Below are 12,201 nucleotides of genomic sequence, written 5' to 3'. Positions count from 1 at the left end.
TAAAAGGCGCTTGGTCCCGATGTCTCCTCAGTCTGCGCTCTCTCCCCGTGCAGTACGAGGAGGCGGTGGACGCGGAGCTGGCCTGGGTAGGGGAGACGGAGAGGAAGCTGGGCTCCCTGGGGCCCCTCAGCCTGGAGCCCGACGTGACCGTGGCCCAGCTGCAGGTGCAGAGGGCCTTCAACATCGACATCATCCGCCACAAAGACACCGTCGACCAGCTGCTCAACACCCGCGACGACATCCTGGAGACCTGCAGCGACCAGCAGAGGGAGTCCCTGCAGGTGAGATATGGGGGGGAGGGGCCTGAAGGCCAGCAGTGGGAATCAGCCAATCAGAAGAATACAGTGCAGGAAGTAATACCCGCACTCTGCTGCTAATGTTCCCTGGTGGTATATTTATTAAAGTCAGCAAGTCGGGTATTACTTTCAAATTTAGCGTTATTCTTTTTTAGCTAGCACCTTCGCTGAATACTTTTGATGTGCACTTACCTCTATTAAATTAAAGATTTCAGTGTATGCCATCATTTTCAGTCTGCTCATGCACTCACTGTTTACTGTTTACTGCCTGACGGTTCTTCACAGCGGAGCAGTAGATAAGGGAGGTGTATCAGCAGTAGGCCTGGTGACTGCAGTGTGTGTGTGTGACTGCAGTGTGACTGCAGTGTGTGTGTGACTGCAGTGTGTGACTCTGCCGGTCCTGTCCTCTCCTGTACCTCAGGTAAAGACAGACACCCTGAGCGCTCGCTACGAGGCGGTGAGTCAGAGCCACTCGGAGCGCTTCTCGGCCCTGGAGCAGGCCCAGGTGCTGGTGGCCCGTTTCTGGGAGACGTACGAGGAGCTGGATCCCTGGCTGGGTGAGACAGAGACCCTCATCGCCCAGCTGCCCCCGCCCGCCATCGACACGGAGGCCCTGAGACTGCAGCAGGACCAGATGAGGGTAAGGGAGACATGTCCTCTCCTGTGTTTTTTCAGAGAAAACTATTTTGAAGTGACCATAAGCCAAAACAGCGTGAAATTTTATTATTTTGAAGCGATTATACACAACTTGCGTAATGACAATGCTTGCCCGTACATTATTTTTCAAAAACTATTGCACTGACTTGCTGTATCTCATGTAACATTGTCTGTCATGCAGTGACAGTGGAAATGTGTATGTATTTCATAGAACCAAATATCTCACGTTCTTCCTTGATGACATAACTCATCTTCTACTCCTTCATCTTTTCATCCATTTCCTTGTTCCCTGATTTGATTGATAAACTTGTTTTTGTGTTTCCCCCCACATCTCCTCCTCTCTCTCTGGGTCCTGCGCTCTCCTCTTTCCTTTCCCTTCTCCTCGCTCCTCTCTCACTCCGTCGCCTCCCCGCCTCTCCTCCCCACAGCTCCTGCGGGAGTCCATTGCGGAGCACAAGCCCCACATCGACAAGCTGCTGAAGATCGGGCCGCAGATGGCCGAGCTGAGCGCCCAGGAGGGGGCGACGGTGAGGCAGCGCTTCAGCGAGGCTGAGAAGCGCTACCTGGCCATCAAAGAAGAAGTGAAGGGCCGGGCCGGAGCGCTGGACGAGGCCGTGTCCCAGTCCGCACAGGTACGCCTCATTCCGGGTCATTCTTTTGGATTCCAGTACTTTTCTGTGCTCGATTGTTCCTGCCTGGTGCGATTGAACCAACCAGGAGGACCAGAAGGTGTGGTTTGTACTTTTTGACAGCATTTCATAGGTTTTCAGAAGTTCACCAATAATGTACACCAGCCAAGGTCAGTAAAGTGTAGAAAAGTATTTGAATCCAAAGGAATTACGTATTTGACCCAGGTCTGTTCTGTGGTTACCTGGCCGTGCTCAAACCCCACTGTCAAACATGTTCAATGTAGCCGTCACAGGTATGCCTTCTGTCACAGGCACAGCCTGTGTTCAGTGCCTTAGATTATACCTATAGACAAATACCACCGTTTCCTCTCTCAGCCCATTTGCAATGTCAGTTTATATTGTGTTGTACTGTATAACGTTATCCAGATCATACGATTTGTCTTATTTTAAATAATTTTAATCCATATGCCACCCTTAGCAAAAGCGTCAGAGTAATGGGTAATTTAGAGGGACTTAGTAACCTTATGGATTTTCATGGATTTATATATTTTGTCTGTCTTTGTTTTGGCCACAGCTTTACTGCAGATAATGATTTTGTTTTGAGATGAACTCATGTACACTTTTCACCTCTCAGTAACACAGTGTGACCGTGGAGTGTCGCCGCTTGCTGGCGTGTTTGCATGCGATTGCTCTAACACATTGTGTTGTCTCTCCACCTCCCTCCCCCACCTAACTGTACCCTGCCCTTCATCCCTTCATCCCTTCATCCTCTGACTCCTTCACCTCCCTCACGCGCTTCTCCCCCACCGCTCCTCCCTCAACAATCCTTCCTTCCCTTCCTCCCTCCTCCCTCCTCCCTCAATGTGTCCCTTTACACCTGCTGCCCTCTCCACCCTTCTACTCCTTCACACCCTCCCTCCCTCCCTCCCTCCGCCGTGCCTGCTTCATCCCTCCATCGTTCCACCCCACCGCTCACTCATTGTGGATTTGCTGTGTGCCGCCATTTCCCCATCTCCACCGCTCACTGCGACTCACCCAGCTGGTAGAGGTAAGAGGCTGCAGCTCACTGACAGGGACGGCAACTGACACAATGACCGCCTTACTGCGTGACTGACGTACTGACACACAGAGCGACTGACCTGCGGCCAGTTTATGAAGTACCTGCTTATGCTGCCCAAGAATCATCACTGGCTGTTGCTCTTACACAGTGATAGTGCCCCCTACCGACCAAATGATTTGGTTGAACTTTGACGGTGGCAGTCAATGACAGGCTGAAGACTGACGGAAATGTGTTCTTACAGTTCTTACTGTTGTGTGTGGTAGAATTGTTATTTTAGTTGTGGCTCCTTGCATGTCCTGACTGGTGCAGTGGCTAACTCCCAAAACTAATTTTTTACATGTTAGACATACTTGTTTGTTTTTCCCATTTCCTTCCTGTTTAACTGGAAGACTGTTTTTTGTTTTGTTGTTGAATACTTCCTGTTTGCAGCTGTACCTCACTCCGCGATCCATAACATGTACTATCCGCAGGAAGTACACTTGAATGTGCTTCCTGTTTGTGACTATACCTCTGTCTTCTCCCTCCTTGGTCCTGGATAAAATTACTTCCTGTTTGAGGCTATGGGCTCATTCCAATTGCTTATTTTTCTCCACTTTTTTCCTGCCATCTTTGAGGACATTCCCCTTGAATGTTCCTTCGAAGAGCTAGAAGTAGAAGTGAAGAACTCCCAATCTTTCCTTTGAGCAAGAAAATGTCAGCGCATCCTTTGCGGAAGTATTTTTTAGGAAAGCCTTGCATATAAATGATCAACCTGTGGATCCACCTCTCCCCATCAGCCACATCTCTAACAGACGTGGCTTTAAATTGACGTTGAAAGGAACAAGGAACATTTGCCTATTCCGGATTTCCCCGTCTTTATTTATTTTTCTTTCATCTTCTCCTAACCTCTCCCAATGGGTGGAGCTAGGGACAAGAGAAGGAAAGGGAGGAGAAAAATAAGGGATTGGAATGAGCCCCATACCCCCGCCCCTTATTCCCCTGAACTGTACTTCCTGTTCCTGAGCCCGTGCGTCTCTCCGCAGTTCCACGATAAGATGGACCCCCTGCTGGAGACCCTGGAGGGGGCCGTGCAGCGGCTAAGGCAGCCCCCGCCCGTGGCCGCAGAGGTGGAGAAGATCCGGGAGCAGCTGACCGATCACCGCGCCACGGGCCTGGAACTCGACAAACTCCTGCCCTCCTTTAGCGCCCTGTGCACCCGCGGAGAGGAGCTCATCACCCGCGCACCCCACGATGACCCCGCCGCCCAGGGTGAGACCTTACACACACCCTGCTCTTTAAACATGTACCTTACACACACTCTGTTCTTTAAACATGTACCTTACACACACCCTGTTCTTTAAACATGTACCTTACACACACACCCTGTTCTTTAAACATGTAGCTTATCCTCCATTTACACATACCCTTTTCTTTACACATTTTTAACATTGATAGTGAAAGTATTCAGACCCATTCACTTTTTGTACACTTTGTTGTGTTATATATTTCATTTTAATGGATTTCTCAAGTTGTGGCACATTAATAAAAAATCTAAAATTGAAATCTACCATTTGCATAAGTATTCAGACCCTTTACTGTGGCACTCCAAATTGTGGTCAGGTGCATCCTGTTTGCTTTAATTCTCCTTGAGATGTGTCTAGAACTTTATTGGTGTCCACCTGTGGCAAATTGAATTGATTGGACATACATATATACTCTTCCTTACACATATATACTGCCTTCCATTTACATGTTATTACACACACCTTGTTCCCTTTATATATGTATATGTACCTTATTCTCTATGTCACGCGCAGTGCTGACACTCGGTCACAAACACACGCAGTGCGCAGAAGCTCAGCGCTGACACTCGGTCACGCAGTGCGCAGAAGCTCAGCGCTGACACGCTGACTGTGCCTTTCCCCCGTGCAGCGGTGCGTTCCCGGCTGCTTCGGCTGCGCTCCCTGTGGGAGGAGATCCGGCAGCGCGCGGAGGAGCGGGAGGGAAAGCTGCAGGACGTGCTGGACCTGGCCGGAAAGTTCTGGGCCGACATGGCGGCGCTCCTGAGCACGCTCCGCGACTCGCAGGACATCGTGAAGGACCTGGAGGACCCGGGCGTGGACCCGTCGCTCATCAAGCAGCAGATCGAGGCCGCTGAGGTGAGGGGAGGGGGTTGATGCTGGTGCTGTATTAATATAGTCACGCTGCCTTTCTTTGTCATTAACTTCTGTCATTTACTTAAATGAAGGCTAAACTATTTTTCGTGGACAAGGACAAAATTCAATTTGTTTATTTCATTGAGAAGTAGAGAGCTTATGTGTGTCTCATAAACTCTTGTTAAGCTTTTTTCTCATTCTGTTGTGTCTCTGTTGCGCGCTCTCTGTGCTGAAATCTCAGTGTTCAGTGGTCGTACTGCACACCGCCTGTATCCCCGGCCACGGGGTTGCTGTCTGTGAGCTCACTCTCTACTCCGCTCCTCAGGCCATCAAAGCGGAGACGGACGGGCTGAGGGAGGAGCTGGAGTTTGTGCGCACGCTGGGCGCTGACCTCATCTTCGCCTGCGGGGAGACCGAGAAGCCCGAGGTCAAGAAGACCATCGACGAGGTGAGAGGAGCGCCCAGACTGAGCCCAGAGAGGACCCGTCAAATCACACTTTTATTATATCACACATTTCATGCACTGGCAATTATCTGCTTCACAGAATAATAACAGAGAAAATACACTCAGAATAAAGGTAAAATGTGCTTCACAGAATAATAATACGAAATAAGAAAATAAATTGTGATAATAACAAAACATAAAAATAGTGATAAAACAATAATAAAATAACCATTACAGTAACAGTAAAAATATGAAACTGCTAAAGAAAATGTTTAGAGAAGAGATCAGTGCGGGGCAGCTCTGAGGAAATGGAACTTTTTCTTCACCGTATCTCTCTATCCCACTCCCTCTCTCTCCTTCTCCTTCTCCCTCTCCCTCTCCCTCTGTCCCCAGATGAACGGAGCGTGGGAAGGGCTGAACAGGACCTGGCGGGAGCGCATGGAGAGACTAGACGAGGCCATGACAGCCTCCGTGCAGTACCAGGATGCTTTGCAGGTGCGTCTCCCACAATGCACTGTTCTTCCATTTCAGAGTGTGTAGCGTCTGAGTGTTGTTCGGGTGACTGATCCGTGTCTCTGTGTCCGGTACTTCAGGGCATGTTCGACTACCTGGACAATGCCGTCATCAAGCTGTGTGACATGTCTACCGTGGGAACTGACCTCAGCACTGTCAAACAGCAGATCGAGGAGCTGAAGGTACAAACCCCTCTTCTTCTCTCTTTGTCTTCTTTGGGACGACGATGTGTTCTTTTTTTGAAGTTTTCTTTGTGTTTCTTGTTTGATCATGTGTTATTTTGTTATTTCAAATTTGTATGCTAAATAATGATTTGACGGCGATGTAACAAGATCAAAGACAAAGTTAAGTCTCTTTTGGCACTTTTTAGCCCAAAAACAACTACCTAGCAGTTGTTTCCATTATGCTGTTGTTTTTTTAAACACTACTGTGCGTACTGTATCCCTACAGGTTGTCTCTCAGACTGTATTAGCACAGTGGTTTGTTCAGGGGAATGTGCCCCACTTGACTCTTTCACCCCCTCTGAGCAGCAGTTCAAGGTGGAGGTGTACCAGCAGCAGATCGACATGGAGAAGCTCTGCCACCAGGGGGAGCTGCTGCTGAAGAAGGTGTCCGACCACGCCGACCAAGACATGATCCAGGAGCCCCTCACTGAGCTCAGGCACCTGTGGGATAATCTGGGGGACAAGATCACACACAGACAGGTGAGTGCTCATCTGGGCTGCGTGTTACAACCGTTTCATACAGGGCTTTGTACTTTGGAGCGTGGCTACACTAGCATGCGTACAGACTAACTGTACTCCAATCCTCTCACATAGTTTGGCCAGTAAATGCTAACTGCATATGTACATGGAAGGGTCCATGGTTGTCCACTGCTTTATAGACAGGGACTATCTGCATTCACATTGGAGTACTGTAAGTGTGGATGAATGCTCATGATCATCTGGTTTCATTTGTGACCAGGTGTACAGAACCTGAAGGTGCCTGACCCCTTTGTCCCATTTTGTTTTTCTCTCCTCCTCTCTGTTTGCTTTCTCTCCCTCAGCACAAGCTGGAGGGTGCTCTCCTGGCGTTGGGTCAGTTCCAGCATGCCCTGTCAGAGCTGCAGTCCTGGCTCAGCCACACCCACACCACCCTGGACACCCAGCGGCCAATCAGCTCCGACCCCAAAGCCATCGAGATCGAGCTGGCCAAGCACCACGTACGGGCCTCTTTCTCTCCCTGTCCTTTTCAGTTACTCATTTTAGCACATGCAGATGAACGCTTGGGAATTAGCAGAAGGGCCATTTAATTGGTTGTTTTAAAGCTCAGTGTAAAGTGAACCTTTCAGTTCATGGAAATGTATGTGTAAAATGTAAATGTATACAATATGTAAATTGGGAATGGGATAAAGTAGGCTATTTCACACGGACATTTTCCTGGACATAGTCTTCACGTGGTCATTGGTCCTACCCTCTCCTCTCCTCCTCCCCTCACCTCCTCTCTCCAGGTCCTGCGGAACGACGTGTTGTCGCACCGCTCCACGGTGGAGACGGTGAGCGGAGCGGGGACCGAGCTGCTGGAGTCCAGCCCCGGGGACGAGGCCAGCCACCTGCGCGCCCAGCTGGACGAGCTGAACCGAACCTGGGAGAGCCTGCTACTCAAGACCCAGGAGAGACAGGCCCTGCTGGAGGCCGCACTGCAACAGGTACAGAGAGGGAGAGAGGAGGCGGGAGGGAGAGAGAGAGGGGGCGGGAGGGAGAGAGAGAGGGGGCGGGAGGGAGGAGGTAGAGAGGGAGATGGAGGGAGGGAAGAGTGAGGGAGGGAGGGAGGGAGGAGGGAGAGAGCAAGGGAGGGAGAGAGGGAGATGGAGGGAGGGAAGAGCGAACAAGGGAGAGAGAGAGATGGAGGGAGGGGGAGATGAGAGATGGAGGGAGGGAAGAGTGAGTGAGGGAGGGAGGAGGGAGGGAGAAAGGGTGATGGAGGGAGGGAGGGGGAGATGGGAGATGGAGGGAGGGGGAGATGGGAGATGGAGGGAGGGAAGAGTGAGCAAGAGAGGGAGGAGGAAGAGTGGGAGGTGGAGAAGGGGGAGAGAGGGAAAATAAATTAAACATTGAATAAAGCAGGCTTGTAATCTAAGACTTAAAACACCGTGAACCCTTTGAAGAGCAGTTTCTTTGTTTTCAAGTCAGTGCTTCAGAAATCTATTGCTTTCAGTTGCCAGTAGTGATTATCAGCATTGGACTGTTTGGTTAAGAACTTTTTAATCTCATGAAAAGAGTTCATGGATGACTGGTGTGTGGGGAAATATGAAGGTGTGCTGGAGCAGGAAACACTAATGTGTTCACTCCTTCACTCATAATGTTTTCTCTCCTTCTCCCTCTCCTCCCCTCTTCACTCCTCAGGCGGAGGGTTTCCACGGCGAGCTGGAGGAGTTTCTGCAGTGGTTGAGGCGCACGGAGAGCCAGCTGTCCTCCGCCAAACCCACCGGTGGCCTGCCCGAGACTGCCAGAGAACAGCTGCAGCAGCACGTGGTAACATACACACACCCATACACACGCACACACACACACCCATACACACACACGCAGGCACGCACACCCATACACACACACACACACACACACACACAAACACGCACACACGCACACATTCACACACACACACGCACGCACAAACACGCACACACACCAATACACACACTCACACACACACTCACAGACCCATGCATATACACACACACACACACACACATACACATACCCACACACACACACACACACACATACACACTCACACACATACACACACACACACACACACCCGCACACACACACATTCACACACATACATACACACACACACTCACACACATACACACACACACACACGCACACACACACGCACACACACGTACACATACACGTACACACACACGTACACATACACACACACACACATACACATACACACACACACACACACACATACACATACACACACACACACACACACACACACACACACACACACACACACACACATACACATACACATACACACATACACACACACACACATACTCAGATGGCCTGTCTCTCTCTCTCTCTCTGTGCAGGAGCTCCAGGCTCAGCTGGCCAAGCGAGCGGAGCCGTACCACCGTCTGCTGGACCAGGGCGAGGCCATGCTGCTGTCCCGGGGGGAGGAGGCCGGGCCCGGCACCACCCAGACCCAGCAGAACCTGGGCCTGCTGCAGAACAAGTGGGCCAGCCTCAACACCAAGATGGACGACCGGAGGGTGAGAGAGTCACGCCCTCCCCGCTCACTGGCCGCTGTCCCGCTGTAGACATCCGAACCCAGGCCCAACTGGAGCCACAAACCACAAAAAGGCTGGCAGGGATCTTACTGGTGTTTTATTTTGGGGTTGAGTTCACTTGAGGCCCTCCTGCCCACAATCCGGGCAGTTTGAGAGGTGTCAAATTCATTTAGCAAGACCGTGGGTCACACTTTACAATCAGGGTACATTAACTGGCATTAACTAAAGTAGCCTGAATTAATTTATGTACAAATGCATTAATTAAGCATGAAATTAACTTTTCATTAGTATTTGTGTTGGACCAATGGCTATGTATAATGTATTATGTTGTTAACTACTAACTAATGTATCAGTTACATTCATATTTATACATTAGCAGACCATAGGATAAACTTATAATTAGTTCATCATTAACAAATCCAAGCTTTTTTAATTCCATTATTTATTGGCATTAACTGACATGAATTAATGATATACAAATGCATTAACAAAGCTGTACAGATTAACTTCTCAGTAGTTAGTTTGGTACCAACTCCAGTAGTTAATGTCAGCTGATGTAATCGTATTGCTAATTGTTACCAGATTGTAGACAATATGATATATTTGAGAGCAGAAGGCAGAATAATTTCCACTCTGCTGGCTGGACTCGCAGGCTGAAAGGTTACTGTAGCCCTTGGCTGCTACAGGCCGCCCTCCGTCCAGCCTCACTGTTTAAAGCCAGCTGAGCTGCTTTCTTCCCTGCTAAGCCAGAATTGAGTTTCACTGGAGCCACAAAATCACTCATGCGCTGCCGTGATATTAAAACATTGGCAGCGAAGGCTAAGACGTGGTGGCATCTAGAGCAAGAAAAACAAAATGGCTGATGACGTTCTGTCAAACGTGCATGTATACTATGTGAGCCAAATTGAGGACCAAATATGCAGATATGGCTGAAAAGGCTGCTTTGGTATTCTTAGTATTTTAGTATTCATACCATGTTGAAAAATAAATGTGAATATGTGAAAAAATCTTTCAGTGTTATCTGATTGGCCGTGCGTGCTGGTGGGCCGTGTGCCAACACTGGCTTTATCGTGGGGCACATTCAGCCCAGGAGGAAATGCAGTGGGGAAGGTGTCCCGATAGTCCTCCTCACATTCCTCTGCACGCTTCTCCGTAGCTTACTCACTGTGTGTAGCTGGAGTGTGCGGTACCTCTGTTTTACTCTTGAATTCCCCCCTCCCAGGCGAAGTTGGAGGAGGCCGTTTCCCTGGCCACAGGGTTCCAGTCCTCCCTGCAGGACACCATAAACTGGCTGACTCAGGCAGAGCAGGCCCTCAACATGGCCCAGCCCCCCAGCCTCATCCTGGACACGGTCCTCTTCCAAATCGACGAGCACAAGGTGAGGGGGGATTAGGGAGATTAGAGGGTCCTCATCTGAAAACGTTTTGCAGTTTCTCTGCCTATTCATCTGGGCTGCATAATTTCAGGAAAGCTGTCTTTGTTTATTTTTAAAAGCCTGAATTGGTTTACAGCATCTTGCCCATCGTTAGTCGAGTTATGCGTTGCCTGATGAGCTCTGCTGCATTCTTCCTCTTTTTCTACCCCTCTCTCACTACTCCCTCTTTCCTTCCAAATTCCTGTGCTCACTCCTCTCTTTCTCTCATGATCTTCGTCTACCTTTCCTCTCAACTCTCCTTTTTTCCTCCCTATTCCCCTTCTTCTCCCCCCCTTTCTCCCCCTCCTCTCCATCCCTCCCCCCCTCTCCCCCCACCCTCCCTCCTGCCCCTCCCCCTCCTCCTCTCTCCCTCTCATCCTCCCCCCTCTCTCTCTCTCCCTCCCTCTCCTCCTCTCCCTCCCTCCCTCCCTGCAGGTGTTTGTGAATGAGGTGAACACTCACAGGGAGCAGGTGCTGGCTCTGGAGAAGGCGGGCTCACAGCTGCGCTTCGCCAGTCTGAAGCAGGACGTGGTTCTGATAAAGAACCTGCTGCTGAGCGTGCAGGCGCGCTGGGACAAGCTGGTGCAGAGGTCCCTGGACCGCGGCCGACACCTGGACGAGGCCCGCAAGAGGGCCAAGCAGGTACGAGAGTCACAGCCCCCCTGAGAGTCACAGCCCCGGGGTCCGGGACAGTTCACTAAAGCACACAAGGCCTCATTCGGGGCTTTCATTATACTTGATAACAAACATCCAAACTTCAGCAGCTGAGTGAGATGCTTCCAGAAAAAACTTCACCACTCATATCCTTTGTTACATTATTACATTACGTGGCATTTAGCAGACGCTCTCATCCAGAGCGACGTACAACAAAGTGATTGTTGGTAAGGTCGCTAATCAGCAGCACGCCTTGTACAGATTGATTCTTATGAACATCCACTAGATAGTGGTGGTGATGTTTTTTTCCCCCAGAAGCACTTCACGTGCCCTCTGAAATTTGGAAGTTACCACCACATCAGGTATAAGAATAAAAAATAAAGGCAATACACCACCTGGTGGCGACAATAGTCATTGCATTCCATAATTATCATTGTGGTATTTTGCCCAGCTCTAGTCTCATACAGCAATGTTACCTGTCTCACCTTCTCTTTCTCTTCTCCTTTGTTCTCAATCTGCAGTTCCACGAGGCCTGGAGGAAGCTGTCAGACTGGCTGGAGGAGGCAGAGAGCCGGCTGGACTCAGAGCTGGAGATCTCCAACGAGCCAGACAAGATCAAAGTGCAGCTGGCCAAGCACAAGGTGGGGGAGGCTCCAGCAGAAACACAAACTCCAGCTCTCATAGCACTCGCTGTTATTACTGTACCTCACTCTCTGAAATGGCATCTGTGGGTGAGTTGATGTTGCCATGGACACTAATCATTCCCCCCTACTCTGTCCTCCTGTCCTCCCCTGCAGGAGTTCCAGAAAGCTCTGGGCTCGAAGCAGCCGGTCTACGACACCACGGTCCGATCGGGACGAGCCATGAGGGACAAGGCCACCCTGGCAGCCGACACCCAGAAACTGGACAATTTACTGGGAGAGGTCCGGGACAAGTGGGACACAGTGTGTGGGAAGAGTGTAGAGAGGTAAGGGGGTGAGGGCTACTGGACACATAAAACGAGGGTCCGTTGGCATGGAATGGAGCGGAGGCCAGGGAGGGAGTGGGGCTCTGAATTTGTCTCTCAGGTGTGTGTGAGGTTGGGAGTGTGTGAGGCTGGCTCT

The 12,201-nt window shown here is 50.1% G+C and overlaps 1 protein-coding gene across 1 annotated transcript in view; it reads left to right on the top strand.

The window, feature by feature from the left end:
- macf1a (microtubule actin crosslinking factor 1a) overlaps positions 1 to 12,201 on the top strand; it is a 132,397-nt gene that overhangs the window by 103,569 nt on the left and 16,627 nt on the right. Inside the window, 17 exon segments of the mRNA XM_061254720.1 lie at positions 54 to 281; positions 718 to 936; positions 1,382 to 1,585; positions 3,665 to 3,890; positions 4,554 to 4,780; positions 5,103 to 5,225; positions 5,616 to 5,717; positions 5,816 to 5,917; positions 6,266 to 6,439; positions 6,781 to 6,936; positions 7,225 to 7,422; positions 8,120 to 8,248; positions 8,833 to 9,012; positions 10,253 to 10,408; positions 10,880 to 11,086; positions 11,620 to 11,739; positions 11,896 to 12,065. Coding sequence (XP_061110704.1) covers positions 54 to 281; positions 718 to 936; positions 1,382 to 1,585; positions 3,665 to 3,890; positions 4,554 to 4,780; positions 5,103 to 5,225; positions 5,616 to 5,717; positions 5,816 to 5,917; positions 6,266 to 6,439; positions 6,781 to 6,936; positions 7,225 to 7,422; positions 8,120 to 8,248; positions 8,833 to 9,012; positions 10,253 to 10,408; positions 10,880 to 11,086; positions 11,620 to 11,739; positions 11,896 to 12,065 — 2,921 coding nt within the window.

This window comes from Conger conger, chromosome 9 (assembly GCF_963514075.1).
Source record: "Conger conger chromosome 9, fConCon1.1, whole genome shotgun sequence".
Taxonomy (NCBI): Eukaryota; Metazoa; Chordata; class Actinopteri; order Anguilliformes; family Congridae; genus Conger; species Conger conger.
Note: the sequence above shows the minus strand (reverse complement) of the source record. Positions and strands in the feature narration are given on the sequence as shown.